This window comes from Caretta caretta, chromosome 1 (assembly GCF_965140235.1).
Source record: "Caretta caretta isolate rCarCar2 chromosome 1, rCarCar1.hap1, whole genome shotgun sequence".
In the NCBI taxonomy this organism is placed as follows: domain Eukaryota; kingdom Metazoa; phylum Chordata; order Testudines; family Cheloniidae; genus Caretta; species Caretta caretta.
This window is the reverse complement of record NC_134206.1, coordinates 58,281,330-58,309,005: the sequence shown is the minus strand read 5'-3', so window position 1 is coordinate 58,309,005 and position 27,676 is coordinate 58,281,330. Positions and strand designations below refer to the sequence as shown.

Below are 27,676 nucleotides of genomic sequence, written 5' to 3'. Positions count from 1 at the left end.
GCGGCCCGCTCAGCGCCCCGCCGCCCCAGCCCGCCCTGCTCCGCCAGGCCCCGCCCACGCCCACGCCCACGCCCACGCCCAGCCCGCCCTGCTCCGCCAGGCCCCGCCCACGCCCACGCCCAGCAAAGGAGGCTCAGTGGAGTGACTTCACCCCCCCCCAACCAGCCGGCCCCGCCCCTTCGCGGAGAAGGCCCTGGCTGCGTGACGGCGTCACGCGGGGCGCCCGCTGCAGGTGCTGACGCAAGAGCTCGCGCCGCGCTAGCTCGTTGGAGGGGGTTTGCGGCCACAGCAGCGATGTGGGGCGGAGCTGAGTCGCCGGAGCCGGGCGAGCCGCTAGTGGGTGCGTGAGGCCAGCGAGACCGATGCAAAGCGCGGGGGGTCCCGGCGATGGACAAGTGGCGGCCGGGCGGAGATCGCGCACCGCGGGCACCCAGACCGACAGCGTCTCAGGTGGGCGCCCCTTCTTCCCCCCCCCCGGCACCCAGACTCACAGCGTCTCAGGTGGGGGCCCCTTCCCCCCCCCCCGGCACCCAGACCGACAGCGTCTCAGGTGGCCCCCCCCCCCCGCACCCAGACCGACAGCGTGTCAGGCGGGCGCCCCTTCTCTCCCCCCCCCCCCCCGCACCCAGACCGACAGCGTGTCAGGCGGGCGCCCCTTCTCTCCCCCCCCCCCCCCCGGCACCCAGACCGACAGCGTCTCAGGCGGGGGCCCCTTCACCCCCCCCCTCCCCCCCCGGCACCCAGACCGACAGCGTCTCAGGCGGGGGCCCCTTCACCCCCCCCCGGCACCCAGACCGACAGCGTCTCAGGCGGGGGCCCCTTCTTCCCCGCCCCCGGCACCCAGACCGACAGCGTCTCAGGCGGGGGCCCCTTCTCCCCCCCCTCCCCGGCACCCAGACCGACAGCGTCTCAGGCGGGCGCCCCTTCTCCCCCCCCTCCCCGGCACCGAGACCGACAGCGTCTCAGGCGGGCGCCCCTTCTCCCCCTCCCCCCCCCCCGTCACCCAGACCGACAGCGTCTCGGGTGAGCTCTCCTTAGTGCCCCTCTTACCTGGAGCGCCCCACCCCAGCCCCGGACCGACATGTCAGGTGAGAGTTGCTCTGATACTTCTCTCGTCTGTGTCTCTGCCCCTCCCCTCGATATCCAGGTTGATGGCTAAGAGGGAGCCCATCTCCCCCACAGTGTGATCTTTCCACACCTCCAGGACTGAGCCTGGCAGCATATCCGGCAAGAGCCCCCTTCTATCCCACTTGCGTCCACTCCCCAAACTGGAACCTACTCCCCAGCTCCTCGGTGTCCTCCATATCTAGAAGTTGATCAGCTAGGGCTGTGTGTCTTTCTAACAGATGTGCTGTAGTTCAAACGGCAGTTATAGGCTTGATGGAGAAATCATTGGGTGAGGTGCTTGGCTTGAGGTCAAGCGTGGCTTGAGGTCCTTAAAATCTGTGACTACAGTGGAGGAGGCTCCTCCTGTTGGGACATGGACAGCATGTCAACAGAGTCCTGTTTCAAAGAGCTTACAGTTAGATATATAAATACATAGAAGATGGAAGAATACACTGGAAAACAAGATGTGTGGATGACTGTGTTCTTCTCTCTTTCCATCCGCTCCCTTATCTCTTCACACATCTTTTCAAATTATAATCTCATCTCAGTTTACGCTATGGTAAAATCTTTTCTAGGTAACTGGTCCTAATTTGCTATTGCAAGAGCTGTAAATGTAGGAGTATATATTCTCATGTATGTTAGCTGATCTTCCTTTTATAGTTCTTTGTTTACATGTTGCATATACTTTAAAATTATTTAATGATTAGAAATGTCACTTAGCTATCTATTAACTTTTGAGACACTTGTTAGGGAGTTTGTAGTCTATTTCTGCCTGGTAACTGCTCCTCTGGCAGGATGGCTTAGAGATTTTCCCATCATTCTTCTTGAAGTTTTCCTAGCATTACTAACAATGAGTGGCTCCCACAAAATTTTATTTATATGGTTTCCTGGTAAACCAATACTACTTACTTGAGTTTGGAATCTAGTTTTATTTTTTCCTTGTATTGTATATCTTAGCTGGGTTTTATGGCCCATGTACTTAATTATGAAGCATTCCTTTTCTTAAAAGTAACACTGTTGGAATTATTATTAATACAGGATATTACCATGACACCAATTCAATCATAAATTCCTTTATTAAATCCGAGGGCCAAATGATACTTGAACAATTACTCTAGCCATGTCTAAAAATCTAAATATGCCTTCATATGCCTACAGGCATGATTCACCTATAACAGGGCCCAAATAGAGGTTTTGCAAAATAATCTTGCAAGAGTGTTATGAAATTCTAACTGAAACTAACTTTGATTGGCTTCAAATTTTCCCTCACAGTGTTTGTGACCCAAATGTAGCAGGGGGAATAAGGTGTATGTGCAGACTGCCCACGAATACCACACTTATGTTGCCTGAGCACCATGGGAAATAAAGATGGTGCTGCTAAAGCTCTGCTTGAGAAGAGAACCATTCTCCCTTCTGCTTGAATTCCTCCCAGAAACCCAGTCCTTATGGTGGGTACAGATAGGAAGAAAACCCTCTATCCAGCCTTGGTTCTTTCTGCTGGTGTAAACTCTGGGAGTTTAATAACAAGCTTCTGTTTTCCTTGCTGTTGAGTAATACTGAAATGGAGGATAGTGTTACTTCCTGGATGACATTTAATGATGACTCAAAGCTTGGCTCCTATCCATTCCCGAGACTAATACTCTAGCCAAGAACTGCCCTTTGACACTGCTTTTGCCGAGTCTTGTAGTGGGGATGAGATCAACATCCCCAGGATTATTTGGGAGGACGATGGTGCTTTGATACACCTGCAAAGTTCTCTTTCAATAAATATACATTGGCAGCAGTTAAAAAAGAAAAGTGGCTTGATTTTTCAAAGGTTCTGAACTCTTGCAACTGACATTAACTTCAGTGGGTTGCACGTGTTCAGCACCTCTGAAAATCAGGTCACAATATGTTTGTTTAAGGTCCACCTTAACAGATATTTGGGGTTGCCTTTCAAACATATAATACAAGCTATCCATTGTGATACATGTTTTTGTTTACCATCTATAAGGAATATGTACTGGCTACAGGAGGGCTCTGAAATTCATAAATGCAATAGAAATATAGATTAATGGGATAAACTGTACAAGCCAAAATTACATGAAGAGTAGACCTATTTTACTGTTTTTCTTTAGAGAATGTGAGAACAGGAATTTCCTCACACTTGTTATATATTGCATAACTAGTGGGGGTCCGCAGGGATCAGTTCTAGGTCAGATTCTGTTCAGTATCTTCATCCATGATTTAGATAATGGTATAGAGAGTACACTTATAAAGTTTGCGGACGATACCAAGCTGTGAGGGGTTGCAAGTACTTTGGAAGATAGGATTAAAATTCAAAATGATCTACAGAAATGGTCTGAAGTACATAGGATAAAATTCAATAAGGACAAATGCAAAGTACTCCACTTAGGAAGGAACAATCAGTTGCACACATACAAAATGGGAAATGACTACCTAGGATGGAGTACTGTGGAAAGGGATCGGGGGGTTTATAGTGGAGCACAGGCTAAATATGAGTTAATAGTGTAACGCTGTTGCAAAAAAAGCAAACATCATTCTGGGATGTAGTAGCAGGAGTGTCGTAAGCAAGACACGAGAAGTAATTCTTCCGCTCTACTCTGTGCTGATTAGGCCTCAACTGAAGTATTGTGTCCAGCTCTGGGTGCCACATTTCAGGAAAGATGTGGACAAATTGGAGAGAGTCCAGAGAAGAGCAACAAAAATGGTTAAAGGTCTACAAAACATGACTTATGAGATTGAAAAAATGGGGTTTGTTTAGTCTGGAAAAGAGAAGACTGAGAGGGGACATAACAAGTACATAAAAGGTTATTACAAGGAGGAGGAAAAATTGTTCTTCTTAACCTCTGAGGATAGAACAAGAAGCAATGGGCTTAAATTGCAGCACAGGAGGTTTAGGTTGGACATTAGGAAAAACTTCCTAACTGTCAGGGTGGTTAAGCACTGGAATAAATTGCCTAGGGAGGTTGTGGAATCTCGATCATTAGGAGATTTTTAAGATGCTGTTAGACAAACACCTGTCAGGGATGGTCTAGATAATACTTAGTCCTGCCATGAGTGCAGGGGACTGGATTAGATGACCTCTCGAGATCCCTTCCAGTCCTATGATTCTATGATTGTTGCTGTAATGTGCACATATTACTTGTATTTGCATTGACTCTAATTAGCTCTGATGCTATTTATGATTCTTCTGTGGAGAGAACTCTAAAAACAAACTCTTGCTTTAAAAGGTCATTTTTATTGTGTTGTATGCAAACGCATTTCTTTACCTAATTTACTAATTGTCTCTCTATCTTGGTTCACATAACAGCACCTATTGCTACAGTATGCAAATAACTCCTCCTCCCCCCTTCCCTCCCCCCCCCCCCCCGGAGATAATCAACATGAAAATAGGCCACTGGTCTAATTGTTCTTCCTACTTTCCCTGAGATAGTTAGGGCTGTTTTAAAAATAAATAAATAAAAATTCTCTCTTCTGTCCCTTCTTGCTTTCACTTTTTTCACCTTCCTTCCTGTAGGTGTTAAAAACGATGGGGGAAAGGATTGAGCCTTGTGGGACGTCACAGGTGACTGCTCTGAAGTGTAGAGGAGCATTTACTCATCACAGCTCTCCAAGCATCCCTAAAGGCGGGAGTGGAGGCATATCAGAGCTGTTGTCTGAGGCAAAATAGTAGTGTGCTGTGCCAACTGTGTAAATGCTACAGACAGTCCCAAGACATCCTCCTATCTACGTATAGGGGGAGGTCATCCATCAGCACTACCAATACTGTATGTTCCAAGACCAGGCCTGGATATTGAATAGAAGGAGTCCCAGGTATTGGTGGTGGATAGGTGTGTTTGGAGGTGGCGCTTTCCTAATTTCATGGTTATCTTGATCAGAAATTGAATATTTCACACCAGGCTGTAGTGTGTAAGATCTGCTGGATCCAAAAATGGTTTCTTGAGAATTGACCAAACTGCGCGGTACATTTGACTAGTTTCAGTGGTGGTAATGGTCTGTTACCCAGGAGCACCTAGCAACTCTGCAATCTTTCACCACTTGTTAAAGGCATGTGTCTGACTCTCAGGAAGTTATTTCTTTCAGCGTGTTTAATGTGCCTTTCTCCATGAATGTGCCGAATTCAGTGGGACTCAGTGTATGGTTGCTGCTCTCCACCCACAAGTGGGATGACTTCTGTGAAAAGTATGTTACCAGTTCCTCACGTTATACAGAGCTGGGTAGACAAAGCAATTTATGTTCCAGAAAAGTTCTGTGTAGTGGAATTTAGCCACAGCAATAGTAGAAGGAAAAGATCCACTAGGCTCTACACTGGCTGGTGTAGAATTTCTAGGAAATCTTTTTAGTTTATTTGCATCTAATCGTCTTTTCTGCCAAAATTTGTTTAATTTCCTTTTTGCTTCATTTGATGGAAATATCAGAAAAGCATAGTGATCTGTGGGGTTGGTGTTGGGGAGAGGTGAATTTAGGCACTAGTATTGCTAGTGGCCACCGTGTGGTTATAATGCCTCACCAGCTCTTCCATTGCTTGGCCTATAGGACTAGGGAAAGTTTTTATGGTAATGTTTAGGTCATTAAAAGTCTGAAGGAATTCTTTTTTTTTTTTTTAAAGTCAGTTTTTGCTTGTTTTTTGCTTTTCAGTTTTGGTAATATTAGGTGAAATTGCTCACTTTGTTGTTTTTCACTTTCAAGATCATACTGTTGCAATGTTTTGAATTTTAAATTCTGCATATTTTACTGTTTTTGCTTGTATATTAATGGAACCATTTCTTAGTATTTATTACACTTTATATAAATACCCACTATGGTATTTCAATTTACATGTGTGTAAATTTAGAAACATATATTAAGTACATGCCAGTGTAAAACAGCTTACTACATTTTCTATAGAGGAAACATCAATATTAGTCATTGGCTTTATAAATGCTTGTTTTTACAAAATTTAATTTGGGGGCCAAATTTAAGTTGAAGATGACATTCAAGCTAAACTACCCTCCGGTGTGTATTAAGCAAAGTATTCCAACTTTTCTACCTACGCTATAGAACACCAGTTATGAGTCTTAGTCATTAAAACAATAAAAGATTTTTATCCGTTAATATTTATCTTTCATCTTTTTTCTGATGACAGGTCAAACACCAAGGCTTTCCAAAGTCAACCTTTTTACTTTGTTCAGTCTCTGGATGGAACTATTTCCCCCAATTGAGCAGCAAAAGAAATCACAGGTAAAAAATATTGCTTGTAGTTTTGTTGTTCTTCCTGAACAGATGCTAACATTTAGGCTGTGAATACACTTAACCAGACTGTTGTGTGTTATCATTTACACATATAATAAATACTTTCCAGGTACTTTTTAAAAGTACAAAAATTTCATTGATCATATTTCTGACCATTTTTTCTTCTGTAGTAAATGGCAGGAGGAATAAAAGCAGAACCTGAAAGCAAAAATTTAAAACTGCTATCTATTCACCATCTAAACTTAAATGTAATTATATATTTTTGTTTTGTTTCTATCCGAACTTTGTTCAAACAATAGGATTATTGTAAAGGCTCTTCTGTCTAAGGTACTAATGATGCTATAGCAGAAAACAGTTGAAATGTCATATGTTCTACAATAGATAAGTAAATCCAATCAGCAATATTAACTTTGGTCATATGATGTCCAGAATAAAAAATGGGGCTGAAACGTTAAAGAACCTCTTGAGACTGGTGGCCCCCTGTATTTTTCAGCGAATGTTACGATGTGTTGCCATGTGATGATTTCTTGAACTGTCTATACCTTACTCAGATGGTAAGATGGTATGGGGTGTATGCTGATGTAGTGTTATGGCAAACATTAGAAAAACATTATGATGTTGTTTGGAGTCTACATCCATGGATTTTCCTGTAGTCCTGCAAGCTGGCTTTAAAAACATGGATCCCATGGACAGAGCAGACTCTCTTTTTAAAACACACACCTTCTTGTATAGTTATAGGAAACTGTCATTTTAAAACCAAACTCTTGATTGAATGGAGCCATTTGAAATGTCCGTTTTTAAGGCTAGAATATCTGGGTGTCAGCGAAAAGGATCAACTGGTCTCCTGGATAACTAAAAGACAGTGATGCTTCCAATTCGAGGTGTCTTTTGTAAGCACCTTGTTACAGGGTTCTCTCTAAGCAATCCCTTTGGGATCAAGGATTTTGTTGCTCTTCTTTAAAAATAATTAACTTTTTATACGATGCATACCTATATGCCAACTGATGGAGTCTAAGATAAATCTTAATGTACTCCTCTAGTCTAATGCCAATACTTTAAATGAAGAAACAACATTTACACTTATGTAAAACTGCTTGAAGGGGAAACGGCATTTTGCACAATCTGAAAATAGAAAAGAATACAGTAAAATACAGCTCATGTATAAACTAGAACAGGAAAAGGAGGGTAAAATAAAAATTGGTAATAATTAGAAATCTGACCCAAGCCTCCCAGTTTAACTAACTTGCTGTTCTAGGGTATTCAAACCTACTCTCTGATTCTGCTTTTGATAGAGATATGGGCTTCTTATGAAGTTTGAACCCAAATTCAAACTTAGACAAAGTTACTAGAAGAGGGCAGGTGGTAGACAGCTACATGGGGCTGTACAAAAATCCCAGATACATAACTATCACTAACAATGGAATTTCTTCATAAATCTTAAGCAAATGTAGTCTTTCAGTTCTCACTCTTAGTAGCTGTAACACCATGATGGCCATTATTAGAAAAATCTAGGCTGTCTCCTATTTTTCCACAAACACAGATGATCCAGATGTAGCAAATGTTGCCTGCAATGTACAAAGGGCAGATTTGTCTTCCTGATTCCCCATGCAACCTCTATGGAGATTAGCCTCTGCAGATGAGGAGAGGCAGAACTAGTGTTGGAAGCTCAGATGTTCTCCAGCATAACTTCATCCTCAGTCCTGGGAGAATGCATAAGAGTGCTGAACTCATCAGCATTCTTACATGGAGGGTTCACTGTGCAACAGAGAGGATTCAAGAATGTAGGGAGTGACTAGGATTGGAGGCTGTACCCTGGCCTTTCCACACAGGTCCCTTGAGCCGTGGTTTTAGCTTCTATGGCTAGAAGGGAGGGAGATGACCCTCACTCAGATGGAATCATTCAAAAGATACTGGCTGGAAATTTATAGGATGTCTCATCCTCCATGTGGATTTTCAGGGGATAGTCTGCCCCAGAAAAAAAGACAGTAAAATTCAACATGTTTTGACTGGAAGTTTGATCTGTTAAATGAGTAGAATGACTAAAAAAAATTAACATTTACTTCCAAGACCTATCATGAACGGCACTGCCTAAAGGAAATGTAACCAAGAGATGTATCTGCCTATTAATCTCAGAGAGATAAGGTGGGTGAGGTAATACCTTTTATTGGACCAACTTCTGTTGGTGAAAGAGACAAGCTTTCAAGCTACACAGCGTCGCAGCTAAATACAAGGTGGAACAGATTGTTTAGCATAAGTAATCCTCCTTGTATTTAGCTGTGACACTCCGCATACCTTTCCTAGACCTGAAGAAGAGCTCTGTGCAGCTCGAAAGCTTGTCTCTTTCACCAGTGGAATTTTGGTCCGATAAATCCACCTTCTCTCTCTAATATCCTGGGATCATGAAACATGTTATGACCATCACTGCATTACCATAGCCCAAAATGCAAAGAAGTCCAATGCTGCATGTAGATAAGTCCTTGCTTTGTGGAACAAAGAGTGAGCTATGGCATCATTATGAATTTTTAATTTGTAACAAAAATTAATAATGTACTTTTTTTATATAGGTAAAGAAGACTGGCCTGGTCGTAGTGAAAAATATAAAAATGGTTGGTCTGCATTGCTCCAGTGCAGACTTACATGCTGGTCAAATTGCTCTGATTAAGCATGGATCAAGGCTTAAAAACTGTGATCTTTATTTTTCCAGAAAACCATGTTCAACTTGTTTAAAAATGATTGTAAATGGTAAGTTACAGACTGTAGTATGGAAAAGGTAAACATGTTAATTTAGATGTTTTGCTACTTAGACTGATTGTATACAGAAAGCTCATACTCCCTGGGGATTGCCCCAGCACTGTATGTAAATGTTTACCTCATTGGTTTGCATAGTAAGCCTTGATATTTTCATTAGGGAAAACCAGTATTAAATGTGTCTATTCTGCAGTTGGTGATTCAGGAAGTGGGACTCTTTCCACTGAGCCAGTAGCCACTCAGTGTCTCAGGTACTGTTAAGTGGCACTGTGGTGTTCATTACTTCGTCAGGTGGTACAAGACATAGAAGTAGAGAGCTGCCTGAGGAGCTGCCCTGCCCTGCCCTGAGAGGCTTACAGTCTAGAAAACAATCAGCTTCAATCTATTGGAGATGGTGCATCTTGGCCTTTTGGCTGCCAGAACTGTAAAAGCATAATAGAAGCAAAATTAGCTAATCTCAGACACAATAACCCCTTGATGCTGATGTTTGCCAGCACATATGATGCTCAAATACAGTTTGAAGAATGCCCACTCCTTGTTGTTAAAGGGGTCAAAACGCAGCATTCTATGGTAATATTTTTAGAGTTAAGGTTATGAAAAATATTTTTAACACCAGTGTTTGCACACTTCCTGTTAACCATGTGTATCTTCTGTTCCAGCTGGAGTGAACAGAATTTCTTATTGGCCTGCAGATCCTGAAATAAGTTTGCAGAATGAAGCCTCCAACCCTGCCAGTACTGAAGATGCAAAGCTAGATGCCAAAGCAGTAGAAAGATTGAAGTCAAATAGTCGAGCTCGTGTGTGTCTCTTGCTTCAGCCTTTAGTGTGTGATATGGTGCAGTTTGTAGAGGAAACCTCCTGCAAGTGTGATTTCATTCAAAAAATTGCAAAAACTCTCTCTGGGTGTAACACTGACTTTTATACTGAGTGTAGACAAGAAAGAATAAAGGAGTATGAAAGTTTATTCCTAATTTCAAATGAAGAAATGCACAAGCAAATATTGATGACTATGGGTCTGGAGAACCTCTGTGAAAATCCGTATTTTAGCAATCTTAGGCAAAATATGAAAGATCTTATCCTGCTTTTGGCCACAGTAGCTGCCAGTGTCCCTACTTTTGGCCATTTTGGATTTTATTGTAATGGATCACAGCAGACAAATGAAATGCACCATCAAAGCTTTCCCCAAGAAATTGCAAGGCACTGTATGGTACAAGCCAGGTTACTGGCGTACCGAACTGGTGAGTTTCTATTTGAATGGGAGAAAAACCAGTTGTGGTGATCATGGGACTAGAAGTCAGGATCCCTGGTTAAATTCCTGGCTGTGCCAAACACTTCCCATCTGACCTTGGGCAAGGTACTTACCTGCTCTGTGCCTCAGTTCCTACATCTGTAAAGTGGAGATACCACTTAGAGTGCCTCACAAGGGGCCTTCATTAATGTTTGTAAGGGGCTTTGAGCTCTTCAGATGGAAGGAGCTCTCACAGTGCAATTATTATCCAACACTGGCAAAGCCTCAGCCAGCTTGTGCACACCTATCTCAAAGATTATGACGTTATTTAATTTATTGGAGCCCCTGCAAGATCTTTTATATACAAACACTAGGTGTCACCTGTTGACAAAAAGGTGATCGGTTGGCATTTTGGTAAGCATGGTATATACACTTAAATAGAAAATAATAGTAAACAGAAATAGAGATGCTCTTCCATATCTGTTCATTACCCAGCAGCAGAATACTAGTTAGTTTTGTCACAGCATTTTCCTGTTCCCATTGTTTAGTAGTGATAGTCATTACATGCTTGACACCTGACCGTTTCCTACTTGCAAAGATTCTGGTGTTTTGAAGAACAGAATACTTCTTTTTTGTAGAGGACAGGCTATGAATTGACTTTGGCCTACTTTTGATACCAATGATTTCTAATCCACTTATTCTCTAGTTAATTAAATAATGGCAGACTTGTGCAAATTCCCCTATTAGAAACTAAAATTCTTTGAGCTATTATGCAGGACTCTGAGAAAAGATATATACTCTACATGATACCCCTTAGGAAGCTTAAAATTGACAATACTTTCCTTACTCATTTTTTTTGCTTCCTTCATGTTGGTTAGTTACTGTGTTTCCCAGTGTTGTTTTTATTTGTCCATTAATAAATAGTGAAGCATTTGTTTGAAAAATCCATCCAAAATTGGTTAGATTTTTTTTCAAATACTTTCAAATAGGTCAAATATAACAGATTGCTTGTTCTATTGAAAAGGGATGTAAGTATATCCCTTATATTAATATATCCTTTTCCTTGGCCTGCACATTTAAAGTTTTGAAGTATTGTATGCATCACATTCCCTAGGACATACCTAGCAATAAGAAACTTTTACATCCTGTATTTTGTTAAGAGAGCTCATCACATTTAGAATCCTTTCTCTTTCCCCCTGTGACATCTATCACATCATTAGTCCCCATGAGTCACTGATGTGATTAAGGTGAAAATGGGTACTGACTCAGATGTTTGGTTTTCTGGAGCAAAGTATGTTTTTTGTTTTGTGTTTTTCCAGCTTTTGTCCTATAGGACAAGGGGAAAAAATAAGAGATGGCAGTAGCTTATAGAGAGAGCCAAGTACCAAGAGACCTGCACGCTTTAGGGTTATTTCACAGTGTGTATGCATTGGTACTAGACAGCCTAAATGTCTCCTAGGACTGAGGACAAAGGGTGGAGGAAATCTTAAGTCATACCACCTTTAACCTGTGGATCTTTCATCCAGCCTCCTGTTCCTTGCTATTTCTAGGTTTCCTTAGCATGCAAGAGACCTCAGCATAAGTCTTGGGTTTTGTACATAGGATTGGCTTCAAGAAGCACAAGCTATTCATTCTTCCTGGCATCATGCACCATAAGCCCCTAAATCCTCTACAATCTGTCACCTGCACAGTTGAGAGCCACAAAACATACAGTGTATGCATTAATGTATTTGTGAAAGTCCTGGAAAATTGGGCAACTGTCAGAGGTCTTGATAATGTGGTCATAATTAAAGTGTTTTATTAAATAAATGACATGCAAACCACAGGAAGATCAGTGGAGGAGGACATAGATGCCCTGGCTGGCACTATATAATTTTTATACGAACGGTATTTCCCATACTTCCTTCTGCAGGTAAACCACTGCTCCCCAAGACCAAATGCAGCACTGACATAAGCAAGTGTAACTTCCATCTAAGTTAATGGGCACTCCAACCATGTACAGCTGGGCAAAATTTAGTTAATTATTCCAGCCTTTCTTCTAGGGAATCTGAGGCAGATTTCTGGTATTTGCATGTAATTGGGCCCAGAAAGGTTTAGAAAGTTCCTCTTTTGTCTAGTTCCTGATTATCCTCAAAGAGGCTTTTGTGCCTCCAGAACAGCAGGAGGAATTCCTTCCAGAAATCTGTCCTTTCTTACAAGTGGCTGGTGGCACTTCTGCAAAAGCAAAGGAATTTCATTCAACTCAGATCGATAAACAAAAATTGTCAGCTGGTGATCAACTCTTCCTACGCTTCCAGCACCAATTTTTGAATTGATGAGTGATGTGCATATAGCGGTGTGGGCTTGGGATGCTGTTCGGGGTCTGGCCATCTGTCTGCATGTTCCTCAATAACCATAAAATTGGGAAATCTCTGAGCATGATAGGAACTAGCTAACAGGAACTCTTCATCCCTATGCCCACAGCAAACGTGGCATCCATGCGTCTTATATCCTTTCAACCTGCTCTGGAGCCGTAATGAAGAATTTTCTTTAAATTACATATTTTTAAAGCTCCCACTCTAGCTCTCTTGCCTCCCTCTGAAAAATTGTATTTCCTTAAAGTTCCAATTCTGCCCTCAGTTACAGTGGCAACTTTAAGTCAAGGGGATTTGCTGGGTGCTAAGCACTTTGAAAACCGGACCATTTCTTTAGATGTCTTAACAAAGGTTTTGAAGTCTGGCTTTATGCTTTTTGCTTATCGTGCCCTTTGAAGGAATGCTCATTTTGGAAAGTTAGGAGGCAGGGTTGGCACAGAATAGAGAGAGAAAAGGATCAAAGTAGAGAGCGCATGCCAGGATAAGTTGAGGCAACTCCCTGTTAACCTGGTGATGACTCAAGCCTGGGCTGCCTAACCCTTTAGACTCCGTTTTAGACCACAGTATGATGACCACCTTCTAAAACAGAGAGAATCATCCAAGTTATCTAAACAAAGAGCACTGATTGGTTCAGGTAAGGGGGGGATAAAACTTGAGGAAGAAGGTTTACAGCCACAAATTGTTCTTCTGTTTTACCTTTATTAACTGAAGATATTTGTCTGGATAAGTGTTTATTATGTCCAGTCCAGCTTGTCCTGTTTAGGCCTGCAGTGACATCCTAATCCTATGTTAACTGATATTGAAATAAAGCTGAAGCATGAGTTATACCATGTGGTAAAGAAAGGATACAAGGAAGGAGAACAATTCATGCTGGCTAATATATAGAAATAACTAAGAAAAACATGTAAATAATTTGTAAGACCTGGTAAAAACATTTCCTTGGCAGGAAAGTCCCCCTGTAAATGATTTCTGAATTCTGCATGGCACAAAGAATGCTGGGAGATGGTTAATTGGAACAGCACTGGTTGAAGTGTTCTGTACTGAAAGCCATAATATTCTTTACCACTGTAGAACACCCCATTTTTAACCAGTTAAAATAACTTAAATGAACGTTCTGTTCATACTCCTGCACAGTGTGCAAGAGAGAGCCCACAAAATTCTATTGTACTAGAGCTTGATTCTGTATGTGGCTATTAAAAAGTTTGTCTTTAAATAAATTTTTGATTAATTTATTTAGGTTTTTTTCTTTTTTAAGTTTCCAAGTGATCTTCTGCCATCCATTAAACTCCTTGGTGCTATGGGCTAGATTCCCAACACAAAGTCCTTTGCTTTGCGTAGGGTGGCCAAAGCCAATCACAAAGCCACTAGTATTTCTAGGTAGCTATCTTCTTAGAACACATTGCCTTAGTAGTATCTAATAGCTGTCAAAAGAGACCCAATGCTTATATTTCTCCACATTGTAAAGTAATTAAATTATTTAGTCAGCTAAGGTGTCGGGGAAAAGACACAGGCCTGAATCAGAAGGACTGCATTCTGTTCCAGTCTTTGTCATAGACTTGCAAACCTTTGGTAAGTTTCTTAATCTTTCTGTGCCTCATTTTCCCTATCAGCAAAGTGGAGCTAATACCTCTCACATGTGCCATGAGGTGTCATTCCTTAATTGTTAGGTAATGCTTTCAGATTTCCAAATGGAAGTTTTCTACAAAGTTTTCTATTACTTATTACTACTTATACATTCTATATTTTAGAGGATCACAAAACGGGTGTTGGAGCTGTTATTTGGGCAGAAGGAAAATCTGTGAGTATGGAAAAATTGTCACTTTGTCTCGCCCTGCAGTTTGTACACTTTAATTTTGCTCAACATTGGCTATATTACTTTGTAAAAGAAAGGTGTTTGTGCATTATGGTATTAAAAATTGCATTTTTTATTCTCGGCAACCCTAAATTAACTTTTGGTTGATAATTAGGCTGTTAAGATGGATTAGTATGATTGAGTTGGTAAATACCACAATGTTTGTGCCTAGCTTCTCATCTGTTAGACTCCATAGTAACAGAATTACGGTCATTCCAGGTGTCCTAGCTGCAAAACTTTGCCAGTACTACTAATCCAGCAACATGTGCTGTTCAACAGTGTCACTATTCAGTTCTTCGCCCCTAGAGAAGTCAAAGGGCAACAGTTTACCTGACAAATCCTTGTTTGATGTAACTGTAGTTGATTGAACATTTTGCAGCAAATGTTTGGTGACCATACCTTCTTTGGCTCAGAGTGGGCTTTGAGGGAATAGAAAAATGCTAAAACAAGGCATATCCTAATGTGCAGCATTGACTTATAAATGGTAAATCTAAACAAAATGCATTCATGTACTGAACTATACTGTTGTGATGTAACAACTGGATGCAGTGCTGGATGTAGCAGAATGACAGGTTATTTTACTTCTGTGGAAAAGGACAAGGATCTTAACTAATTGTAGACCTGTCTCTCTGCTATTTCTCCTGCTTCAACTTGCTTTCTTGGTTCTAGCTGCTCTTTAGGGGAGCAGTACTTTTTGAGAACCACATCTATTTTAGTGACTAATTAATTAATTAATCTGCTGAGCAAAATAAGGACTGGAACCTGAATTTGAGCCACAGAACTTTAGCCTCAGATTTTATGCCTTGGTTCCTCACATGGCACTAGAAAGATAAATGTAAAGTGTTATTACTCTCCTTTTCTTTTCATGCCCAGGCATAAACTTCTTTATGCTAGAGTTCATTTCATAGGTCTTTTCCATTTTTGATTATTCTTACTCTATTAAGAGAGGTAGTGAGTCCTCCTGCAAGTACAAGATTATTCTATGATGTATTGTCTAGCACTCGGTTTGGATTATTTCATTCTGGTCATCAGATACTTAGTTGTACCACAAACTTTTCTAGCTTCAGCCACTAACTTCTTTAATATATCAACATGTCTGCCATCTGATAGATCTCCATGCAATGGCAAAATACAGGCTTTTGCATCTCGAGCTCACCCTGTAGCTGTTCTTTCCTGCTCTCACACATTGCAATGTGGCTTAATGACTTAGTCATTCATACTTTTTGTTGCCCCATCAGTACTGCTTACAAGGAGAAGTAGCCAATGAGAACAACTTACATTATTTATTTCGTTCGTGTTATAATATGACCGTCCAGTGCCATGGATGGAGGAAGAGAGATGGCACTGGATGGTCACATTATAACACGAACAAAATAAATATATATAGAACCCCCACCGTCACACACACACAATATACTGCTAGTGAAAGCCCAGCTTTAATTCATAAAAAGAAAAGGAGTACTTGTGGCACCTTAGAGACTAACCAATTTATTTGAGCATGAGCTTTCGTGAGTGAAGTGAGCTGTAGCTCACGAAAGCTCATGCTCAAATAAATTGGTTAGTCTCTAAGGTGCCACAAGTACTCCTTTTCTTTTTGCGAATACAGACTAACATGGCTGTTACTCTGAAGCCTTTAATTCATAGTTTCTACAACTCAGAACTTGAACACTGAATTAAATATAGGTATATTGGGCAGCGCCCTGCAGATGTTTAAATAGACTGAATATTAAATCAAACTTGATGGTTCACTTTTGCAGAGCTGTGATGGAACAGGAGCCATGTATTTTGTAGGTTGTGGTTATAATGCCTTTCCTGTTGGATCCGAATATGCTGATTTTCCACACATGGATGATAAACAAAAAGACAGAGAAATCAGAAAGTTCAGATACATCATACATGCTGAGCAGAACGCCTTGACATTCAGGTATATGAATCTATTATTTTAATATCGGAAAGGAAAAAGGCAGTTCAGAAATGAACAACTGATAAATGCAGAGCATGACATGATTATGAAAAGTGCTATGTACAATCAAACTACTCATTTAAACGTGATGTAAAATTTGAACATTCACAGGTAAAGTAGGTACTGCGAATTCTTGAAAACTGTGAATGACTTGACTTACATTATTCATTCTTGTGTGTGTGATGGGTAGCAATAAAACTCAACAGTCACCATCTCTGGTACCTGTAATAACCACATTATTGTCCTGAAATGAAACACTGCAGAATGGCAAATACTGAGTCTTTAACAATGGGGTGTGTGTCATTCAGATAGCAAATCCTAACCAAATGTGTCCTCTTGTTCCCATGTGCTTTAGTAGGAATAACAATCCTGCTCCAAAGAGCAGATTATAATATGATTAATATAATTTCTTTGCTCACTCACACTTACCACCATTCAGAATTGTCGAGGTTTTTAATTTCAGAATCTTTTTCTGACAACTTGTAGGTGTCAAGAAATAAAACCAGAAGAAAGAAGCATGATTTTTGTGACAAAATGTCCTTGTGATGAATGTGTGCCTTTAATCAAAGGTGCTGGCATCAAACAAATCTATGCAGGAGATGGAGATGTTGGAAAGAAGAAAGCAGACATATCATACATGAAGTTTCGTGAACTTGAAGGCGTAAGCAAATTTACAGTAAGTGATAAATGATTTTTTTTAAAAATTCTGTAAGTTCTAAGTGTACTGCAATGGTAGGAGAGCTGTGGAGATGGGATGTAGAAGTTCTACCATCATGTTGCCTAATCCTGCTTGGAGCAAGGTTCAAAGAGATGGTAGGAAAAATTCCTGCACTCTGTCTACACTGGTCTACATTGCTGTGCTAGTGTGAGACCCATGATGAGAAAAGTGCTAGTGTAGACAAAGCTTCCGCTACAGTTTTTGCAATTGGAGCATTTTGCAGTTAATAGCCCATTTTTAAAAACCCTCTTGCCGCTTGACCAGATTCCACAAGCTCCGACAGAATCCTCTCCTGCCTTCGGTAGCTTGGAAGATCAGTTTGCAATGTAAATGCTTTTAGGTGTGTCTGGGAGATTAAAATGGGACATTCCTAAGTATATAAGGTCCCTTCTTCAACCCTCCCCACAAAATCTGGGTTTTCTGTAACAGGCTGGGAGCTGAGGAAAATATCCTATATGACACACTCTGCTCAAGATTCTAATCTTCAGTATTTCGTTACGAGTGCAGTTGTCCCCTCTGCTACCATGTGGGGAGGCCAGGGCATGTGCACATGTAGTAGATGTACAGAAGAAAGAGAAGGGCTCTGTGGCATGCTCCCCTGATCCTTTGAAAGCCTGTCTACAGGGACGATATATGGCATATACTCTGCAAAGTGAAAAGGGGCAGGCCAAACACAGAGCTGGGGGTATCTCCCGACAAAGTTTTCCCTGAAATAAGATTTGCTAACTCAGTTGGTATTTTTGTATGAAGTGACCTCCTCCAAACCCTCCCCTTCATATACTGGGGTGGGGTTGGAGGTATCCACTGGAAGGGCCCATTCAAGAACATAGCTCTTGGAGAAGTCACTGTGCATAGGGTGGAAGATGGATCTAAGGGCCTGTTCTGAGGCACTGAGCCCTGTAGGTGTTCAAGATCATGGATGTTGGTGCAACTCTTCCATGCAGGCAATTCCGCCTCACAAGTGGAAGTTGTGGCCACACAGCTTTAACAGAGCAATAGTTTTTTCCTTCAAAAGGTGACGTGTGAAAAGAAAGCAAACCTTGTTAGTAGTTTTATAGTGTCAGAGGAGCTCACACCCTTAAAATGAAGTGATGTCCCAAACATCCTCTTCCTCCCCATTGTTTGTTTTTGTCCTCTAGAATAAATTAAACTTTTTTTTTTTTCACAGTGGCAATTAAGCCCATCCCACACTGGTGTTCATGAGCCCACAGCCAGAGAAAGTAAGTATTTGCAGTTACAGGTTGTAGGTAATTACATGCAATAAATACAACAGACTTCGAAAACAAACCCTGAATTCTTGCAAGGTTATAGCTCACTTTTCAAATTCTGACAGAGACAACATGCTTATTTAAACTTTCAACTAGATACTAGTGGTGAGTATAAAACTTCAGTATTCACTAAAAAAATTACCAAACCTGGCACCCTCCACACCACATAAATATCCAGTAGTGCTTTATACAGGTACGTAAGTTATCCATAGTATCCTAGTTGTAGCACTGAAGAATCCATCCTATTGGAAGGGTTTTTGAAAAGCCTTCAAGTGACTTGGAGCACAAGTGCCAGTGACTTTCAATGAGGTGTGGGCTCTGAAGTCACTTAATGCTTTCAAAAATTCAAACCACTGTCCACGTTTTATAAATAAAAAAATACACCAATACTTTTAATCACTTTTTCTCCAGCAACTCCCATTTTCATAAAAAGAAAAGGAGGACTTGTGGCACCTTAGAGATTAACCAATTTATTTGAGCATAAGCTTTCGTGAGCTACAGCTCACTTCATCGGATGCATCCGATGAAGTGAGCTGTAGCTCACGAAAGCTTATGCTCAAATAAATTGGTTAATCTCTAAGGTGCCGCATCCGATGAAGTGAGCTGTAGCTCACGAAAGCTTATGCTCAAATAAATTGGTTAGTCTCTAAGGTGCCACAAGTACTCCTTTTCTTTTTGCAAATACAGACTAACACGGCTGTTAACTCTGAAACCTCTCATTTTCATTTCATTTAATGGCATTTGGTCCCCAGATCACTGAATATGAGCTGTTTCCCACTGCTTCAACCCCAAGCAAGTGTATCTGCCAAGCGAGCAGCCACTTTCCGAAGACAGGAATTAAGTCACAGTGTCATGCTAAGCCCTTTCTGCACTAGGGGAAATGATCCACTGCAACAAACTAGCATCAGCTGTTAGGCCTTGGAATGCCTCTGAATCAGATTTGGAAATGGTGTAAACAGAGCCAAAATATTTGTAACGCCCAATGCAGAAGGCATGCTAGATACCTTATTCCACCCAATTACTGTTATCGTTGTGGGAACCACGCTGCTATCATGGAACTAGATGACACTTTAAAATATTCCTTCCTTCAATTTGACCCTGCACCTCGTCGTGGAGGGCCTCACATTACCCGTCGTACTCCAGACTACTTTCTATAAACATCTCCTCACACCGCCCTTTGTAGGAGGAAGTACACTTGGCATTTTAAAAAAGCAACAATAATTTACACATTTCTCTAACAAACTGGGATCTATCTTGGCCTAAAACCCCCCATCATGGACCAAAATGTGCCATACTGAGGATGAGCATTTAGCACAATTTGAGACTGAATTCAGTACAACACTATATATTTTATAACAATCAGTCCAACAGTCAGTTTGCCTGCTGTATTTGTAGTAATTGTTCCAGTGGGTAACTGGGAACACCTTGACTCAAAGTACTGAGTCTGCATACGAAATACACAGCAAGGAGTTTCACTGATTGTTTCTGGTCTGTGAGAGGCCACAGAGCACTGGCTAAACTTCAGCATGCAGTGAGGTCCGTGTGAAATTTGGGATCAATTGTCAGGGCACTCTCTCCTTTGGTTGTTTGGTCAGGAATTCTGAGGGTATTTCATCAGATATTACATGGGTGTTCACTAATCACTGCAGAATACTAATAACTAAACTATTTTCAACCCTAGCCGAGGAGAGGTGCATAAGGTCCCAGTGCTTGATCGCTGTTGTCAAGAGGTCATTTTCCAAATGTTTATTCCTTTAATGTGGTGCCCTGTAGTTTTTAACCGTCTCCATTCTGGGCCACTCAGTATACTTACCTCACAATGGCTGTGCTTAAGTGGAGTATGCTCCTCCATCTGGGAAAGGTGCTCCCTTATCCTTGCTGAAACTGAATGCACTGCCTCTGTTTTCAGCCCAAGGTACGAGAATCCTAACCTGCTGTGTGCACACACAACGCTGTCTGTCCTAAAGTAGAATAAATATTTTAATTAATTGATTGTAGTTTTAAACTCCCTGTAATCTCCGAACAAGTATTCGCAGCTGGGAATGTGGCAAGGGGATTGACCTGTGCCTTCCCTGGGAAGTTGGAGTACATATAAAAGAGGAAGACCTGGGTAGGCCCTGGATCCAGACTCAGACCCGTGTGTTACAGCAAATAAAAAAGGATAGGACTTTGATTTAGAGCTCTCAACTCCCATCACTGGGTGCTAATGCCTATCCTGAAAAATGCAAGTTTAAGCGAAACAATGTTAAGTGAATCCAATTTCCCCATAAGAATTAATGTAAATAGGAGGGGTTAGGTTCCAGGGAAATTTTTTTTTTTTTTGGTCAGACAAAAGACCCGACCCCCCCCACACACACTATAAGTTTTAAACAGACAATTTAATACTGTACACAGCCATGATGATTGTGAAGCTTGGTTGAGGTGGAGGAGTCAGAGGGTGGGATATTTCCCAGGGAATGCCTTACTGCTAAACGATAAACTAGCAGTTAGCTGAGCCCTCAAGGGTTAACTCGTTAATGTAGCCTCACACGCTATAAGGCAGCATGAATGGAGGGATGGGAAACACTATGGCAGACAGAGACATACACCGTGTGTGTGTGAGTTTCCACTTTAGGTACGCTGACCCCATTCTTAAGTACACTGCCTTGTTAAGTCAATCAGCAAGCTGAGACCGCTGCTACTGCCGGGAAGCTCCCTCCATTCTGAGCCCTGTCGTATGTCTCCCCTGCTCTATGGAGATGGGGTAAGCAGGATGCAGGAGCAGGGGAGAGAGGGACACCCTGACATTAGCCCCCATCTTCTCTCCCCCCCCCCCCTCCGCCACAGCAAGCAGGAGGCTCGGGGAGTAGCTCCAAGGCAGAGGGTAGGAGCAACACATGGCAGTGGGGGAAGGGACAGCTGAACTGCTGGCAGTCAATAGCCTGCTGGGCGGCTGCTGCACAGGGAACTTAGGGGAGCGGGGAGCTGATAGGGGGGACTGCCGGTCCACCCCGGTTCCAAGCCCCCACCAGCTAGCTCCACAGGGCTGCTCTTCCTGCAAGCAGTGGACAAAGCAGGCGGCTGCCAAACGACGTTATAAAGGGAGCATTGCGCAACTTTAAATGAGCATGTTCCCTAATTGATCACAACGTAACAATGAAACGACGTTAACCAGGATGACTTTACGTGAGGAGTTACTGTACAAACAGCATGTGCTGGCATGTCACCAGCATTCTTTCAGTGGACTAATAGCTGTGTAATTCTCAGTTGCCTGATACTTTATATAGGTATCTTTTAGGGTTTGAGTCTGCTTAACTATCCCCAGAGACAAGGGGGTGAACTAATATCTGTTGTTGGACCCACTTCACCATCTTGTCTCTCTGATATACTGGGACCAGCATGGCTACAACAGCACTGATATGGTCACATGATACATTTGAGTGTTTAATGTATATTTAACATTCTCTTATAACATCTTGTGTTTTAGATGGCGTACAGAAAACAAAATCACTAAATGAACAGCAGCACCAGAGCAAGAAGCTCTGCCTTGGAAACCATTGAGTAACTAAGCACAAAACAAGCGAGATCTCTGCAGATTCTCCATAGCACTTTTATGTTTGTACTAACAAATAAGGATGGGGTTTATTTATTAATTGCTTAAAAAGAGATTTTTAGAATAAGTTTATTTATGATGTCTTAAATGTTTTATAGAAGTTTTAATTTAGATGTTTATGAAAAGAATTCCTAGAAAAATGCTGCTTATTATCATATACAAACGAATTTGTTGGCCACCACTAAGATTGCTTTGCTGGCTGGTCATTGTTAATAAAAATTCAGATCAGTGGACTGGAAACTAGCTCATTGCTCATAGGACAGAAGAATTTTGGGGAAAAATACCAAAATGACATCCACTTGGCTTGCAGGAATGGATTGCCGTTCTTCAGGCAATCAGAACACAGCTTTTCAGAAACTGATTGTCCACATGTTCTGCTTGTGGAAATACCACAGCAGACAGGATTTGTAGACAGTAACTGTAATTCTGTTGCACTAAAGTAGGTTTCATTTTGATTTTCTATCCTCTGGTATAAGGGCTATAAAGTCATTGAATGTCCTCATTAGATAAATGACTCCCAGATAAACCTTAAAGTGTTTTTGATAAACTTCTCTCTACAATAGCAGCAGGAGTTGCTATTCTGTGGCAGCGTTCTCTTGCATTGACTTTTTTTGTTATGGATGCTTTTAAAAATGGACTTCAGTTGAATACTCCTGTACGGAGATCAGTTTGTCACCGTTTAAAAACTGGAGCTAGTTGATCTCATATGTGACACTCTGTACCTTGTGTACAATACATAGGGATGCTTGGCTCTTAGGCCACACAGGAAGAATTTTTTAAGATGTCATTAACAATATCTTAGAACAGTCATTGTCCTATAGGAAACTCACTGGCTAAATTACCAGATTTCCTTCTGTCCCTTGTTAGACAGGAATGATTTCTCGTAGAGACCAATACTATATTGATGATTAAAACTGGAGAATGGAAAGTGTATTAGAAACCAGACTGAATTTACAAGCTCATCTCACTAATGGCTCTGAGGTGGCACTGTGTACAGTTACCAAGGGATAGGTGTTTGCACTCTGTCAGAATACAAGGGCATCCTCAATTTTTTGGTCAGAGGTTAACCCCACCCCCCATCCAAGCTACATTTGCTGGTTTTGAACATGACTTGACTGACAGTTGGTCCAGATGTCCCAGGAATCCCTCTCCCTTCACTCCCTCCTGACAGGCTCCCAAGTGTAAGCTCCTAAAACCTCTCCCTCCTATTGCTAGCAGGGTACACAAGTGGCTTCCACCAAAATGTAACCGCAGTTCACTAAGTAGTGGCTCCTCATTTCCCTGCAAACCCAGCAGGAGGGCAGGTTCCCAGGCTGGAAATGCAAACTCAAGTGTCTCTCTGCTGATCGTGACTAGACCCTGGGGGCAGCCAAGGCTTTTAGAACAAGTGCAGTACTGGAAACCTATGTCTTTGTTCAGAGACAACTTTCTTGTCCAGCAGTAGCACTATGATCTCCACTATAACTACGCACATGACACCGGATAAAAACCTTAATACGCTCTCAAATAGCAGTGAAACGGCAAAGCAAAGCCATGCACGCCAGTGATTTCAATACTGTCTGCATCTGCTCTTCTCTGTTACTGCTTTCCAGCTTCCCTGGTGAAGTGTAAAATACCCAGGACCCTTCAGCTATCATTTTGCCTACAGTGGCAGCCGTATATAGAGTCTCATAAATTCTTGGTCTTTCTAAAAAGTTAGCGTGCTGGTAGACAGGGCTGACCAGACAGTAGGTGGTTTAGCAGACGTCTGTCATGTAACGCATCTTTTATTGAGAGGCTTTTGTGTCATTGTTACACGGTTTGGCAGAGGGTCCCAAGTCTTAATCTTCATGGCTGATGGTTAAAGTCTCTAGGATCTGATTCTAGATGCTCAGAGTTGCTGTCTGTGAATCCCGAGGTGCAACATGTTGCTGTGATTCCTTATGGGCTTGCGGTGCCTGCTTACTGCTAAATGCCTGGGACCTATGGACTGGAGAGCTGGTGCAGAGCCTTTAGGGGAGCTTTCCTTCCCTTACATGGATATGTAGTTTGAGTCACAGTCTAGCCCTCAGTGGAATAGCAGGAGCTGCAGTTTCCCTTCAGCCTGTTTAAATTTCTTTTAAAAAAAATACTCTGGAAGCTGTCTGATGCCAGATGACGTCAGTGTGTTTTGGGTGGAGAACATTCTGCCCCTAACGTCTGTGTGTTGAGTAACGTCCGTGTGCTGCTGCAAGCGTTAGTGCATTTCAGGTTTAAGATCTTTACAGCTTCGTTGCCAGACTCTTGGCGAGTGATCCCATTGAAGCCAACTTCATTGTAAATAATGGTAGCAGAATCTAGGTCTTAATGAGAACTTTGAAACCAGGCTAACGAGCGAGTGCGACAGTTACGCAGAAGGAAGTCCATGACCTGAAATGACTTGCCTGTCATTGTGCCACTCACTGTGTGCACTTCCATGCACTAGGATAAGCCAGAGGCCTTGCTCTTGTGCCTGGATCTGCACAGATGAATCTCTATGCCTGCATCTAGCCCTCGTGGCTTCAGGGGGCCTGCACAGATCCAGTTGCAGCACTGGAGCTAAATTAGGTGAGCAAAATTTGACCCAAACTCTTAACCCATCTTTTCAGCATACGATGTTGTACTAAAATATTCTGAGAGCAGTAGCAGGCCAGTATTCCAGTGAAAACAGATACTCTTTTAAACCATGGGTAGTCCATTTTAAATTAGTCTTGGGACATTCTTTACCCTTTTGACATGTTTAAATTAATCTGAAGTATTCCTTTGTATTAAAGGGACACTCTCCAGGTTAGTACAGTAAACAAAGAAATTTGAACTTCCCTTTTCCCTAATCTATTTGCAAACTTCATGTAATTCTTTACATGCATTTTTTTCTGTAGCTAATGGTCTGATGTTCCTTCAGGTTTTATACAGACTTCACAAGTAGCTGAGGATTTGTTAGTAACCCTACAATAATAAACTAGTATGTTCATGGGATGACTCATATATTTTTGTAAGTAAATAGATTTTGTGTCTACCATTGAAGCGGCTGTTATAAACTGTAAGGAACAAGGGTCTGATGGTTATCACAATATAGGCAAAGAGAAAACGCATCAAAAGATGCATTCTTTGACAGTTCTTTTAAAATAAAACTTCAAACGAAGACTTGTCTGAATCATGGTGGAGGTTTATACTTCATCAGTTCTTTTAAATTTTAAACCTTTATTTTTGTAAAAATTGCTTTTAAAAAGGGGAATTATTCTGGATTATTTGTACAGATTTTGTTGCGAAAAGGTAGATGGTGACATTTTATAATTGCTTTCAACACAGTGTGTGGGGGGCCTGAATTTCTACAGTGTTCTATCCGATTATTGCTACAGCCCAGACTCACCTGAAGCTCTCAATATTTTGAAGAGTCTGGTCTTGCACATGTAACTCCATTAAAGTTCTGCACATAGGACTGGACCCTTACCTTGGCTTTTAGCTACAGTGTGTCCCCAACTCACTTTGCCTCTCAAATCATGGCCCATTTAGATGCTGCTGTGTGCTTTATCTGTTGAAAGATGCAAGGAACACTGTGATGTTTCCTACAGCATTTACTTGAGCATGTATGCAAAGAATTGTCTCTGTTGTCCTATGTAAAGATATAACTTTAGCACATCCGCTCTTTAAATTAAAAAGTGTTGTTTTACATTTTATATTAAAGTGTGAAACTTCTACGTATGTGGGGTTTGTTTGGTCCTTTCAGTTCATGTGAGAACAAATATATTGAAAATGTTAAATATCAGTAACTTGTCTCTACGATGTGATGAGAATTACAGAAATTATCATTCTTGGTGTCTGTCTTATAGCAATACATGTTTTTTTTGCTAATAAATTACTCTAAAGATAAGGATTGAAGTGTTTTCAGGTGGCTTTGGCTTATTAAGAACAGTATTAATGCTTTGAAATACATGCACTTCTTTATTTGCTAAATATAAAGCTACATTTGGTGAAATATTCATCCACAAAACCTGGTTCTATGGCTATTTTGGGTTTGAGTGAGGCATTTATCGCATCATAATGACATCGGATGCTGGCACAACTTAGTTGTTCGGCTCTGCGCACGTGTGTCTGTGTGCGTGCGCGTGCATATTTTATACACTGATGCTTCCACCTCCCGAGATGTTAAAATTCTCCATTTCATTCTAGACATCGCACCAGAGAGCTCAAAATTCTTTCCTCTGTTCTGCATCTGTTCCCTCCTTCCTGACCAAGTTGGGTGACCTCCCTCGTTCACCATGTGAAGTCCACAGCTGTGATGAGGAAGAGTAAAATAATAGAAGCAGCACTGGCTTGATTGCAAAAGTGTGATTTAATCCCAGTCTAATGAAATTTTAATTTTAAAAAATACACTTGTATAACAAAAGCCAGAAAGAACAAACCAAGAGACAAATACCCTAGACTTATATCTTTCAAAGTTAAATCTTCTTTCAGAGTTTGAGAATTTTATTTTTAAATGAACATATTGATATAGTCAGGGAGACTGTTAGTAAAAGGTTTCAGAGTAGCAGCTGTGTCAGTCTGTATTCGCAAAAAGAAAAGGAGGACTTGTGGCACCTTAGACACTAACCAATTTATTTGAGCATAAGCTTTCGTGAGCTACAGCTCACTTGATTGATTCTTACACTAAGGTTCATTTGCACCATTTTGGCAACATAAAGAGGCCTTGAGGTGCATGTAAATACCAGAGTGGTGTAAAGGGGACTTAGAGTCGGAGTCTCGTTTACACTAACTTTTTTTAAAATACAGGTTCAGATGCTGCTCTTACTTACCTGGGTGTAACTCAAGAGTCTAAAAGCAGTGAAATCAGTGGAGACGCACAGGTGCGCAAAAAGAATCTGGTCACTGAGGAAGTCTATATTCTGCCCTTTTCACATATAAGCTGAGAAAACCAAATGTGTGAGATCTCACAGGGGGATACAAATGTGGGGGGAGCACAGGCTCTGCAATCTGTTCCATCCCTGTCCCTCAGAATTCCACAGAAATCCCTTCCGTGTGGTTTGGAAGGAAGGGGTAAAGGTGGTGCACCTAGGAAGCAGCTGCCCTCTTTTCCTTCAAGCAAGAGTTCTCCTGCATCTCTTCAGCTGCTGTTGTGCATAGGGTTGCCAGGCATCCATTTTTTTTTACCAGAATGCCTGGTTGAAAAAGGGACCCTGGCGGTTCCAGACAGCACCGCTGACCGGGCTGCTAAAAGTCCAGTCGGGTGCAGCAGGGCTAAGGCAGGCTCCCGTTGGCTGGGAACTGTGGTAGCATGTCCCCTCTTTGGCTCCTAGGCATAGGGGCCAGGGGGCTCCTCATGCTGCCCCTGCCCCAAGTGCCAGCTCCGCAGCTCCCATTGGCTGGGAACTGTGGCCAGTGGGAGCTGTGGGGGGGGGGGGGGAGGCGGGTGCCTGCCAGGGAGGGTAGTGTGCTGAGCTAGGAGCCAGCCATGTTGGCCGCTTCTGGGAGCTGCATGATGTAAGCGCCACCCAGAGCCCAAACCCCTCCTGTGCCCGAACCCCCTGCCCCAGGTCGGAATCCCCTCCCACACCCTAACTCCCTTGCAGAGTCCGCACCCCGTCCTGCACACAGCCCAGATCCCCATCCTGCAGCC

At 41.9% G+C, this 27,676-nt stretch overlaps 1 protein-coding gene across 2 annotated transcripts; it reads left to right on the top strand.

Annotated features, from left to right (window-relative positions):
* Positions 1 to 186: 186 nt before the first annotated feature.
* Positions 187 to 25,936, top strand: CDADC1 (cytidine and dCMP deaminase domain containing 1). Of its 2 annotated transcripts, none has more exons than XM_048849770.2 (9): positions 187 to 450; positions 6,236 to 6,330; positions 8,907 to 9,084; positions 9,750 to 10,328; positions 14,421 to 14,470; positions 16,282 to 16,448; positions 16,974 to 17,163; positions 18,374 to 18,425; positions 21,940 to 25,936. In XM_048849770.2, exons 1-9 carry the CDS (start codon positions 363 to 365, stop codon positions 22,011 to 22,013), a joined length of 1,473 nt encoding a protein of 490 aa, XP_048705727.2. In that variant the 5' UTR covers positions 187 to 362; the 3' UTR covers positions 22,014 to 25,936. The 2 variants fall into 2 exon arrangements, with proteins under 2 accessions (XP_048705727.2, XP_074984528.1); XM_075128427.1 differs by lacking the exon at positions 187 to 450 and adding an exon at positions 849 to 913.
* The last annotated feature ends 1,740 nt before the right edge of the window (positions 25,937 to 27,676 follow it).

Coding starts and splice junctions, on each gene's coding strand:
- CDADC1 (XM_048849770.2), top strand. CDS start 363: ATGCAAAGCGCGGGGGGTCCCGGCGATGGACAAGTGGCGGCCGGGCGG. Junction 16,449..16,973: donor CAGAACGCCTTGACATTCAG/GTATATGAATCT, acceptor GACAACTTGTAG/GTGTCAAGAAATAAAACCAG. Junction 18,426..21,939: donor TGAGCCCACAGCCAGAGAAA/GTAAGTATTTGC, acceptor CTTGTGTTTTAG/ATGGCGTACAGAAAACAAAA.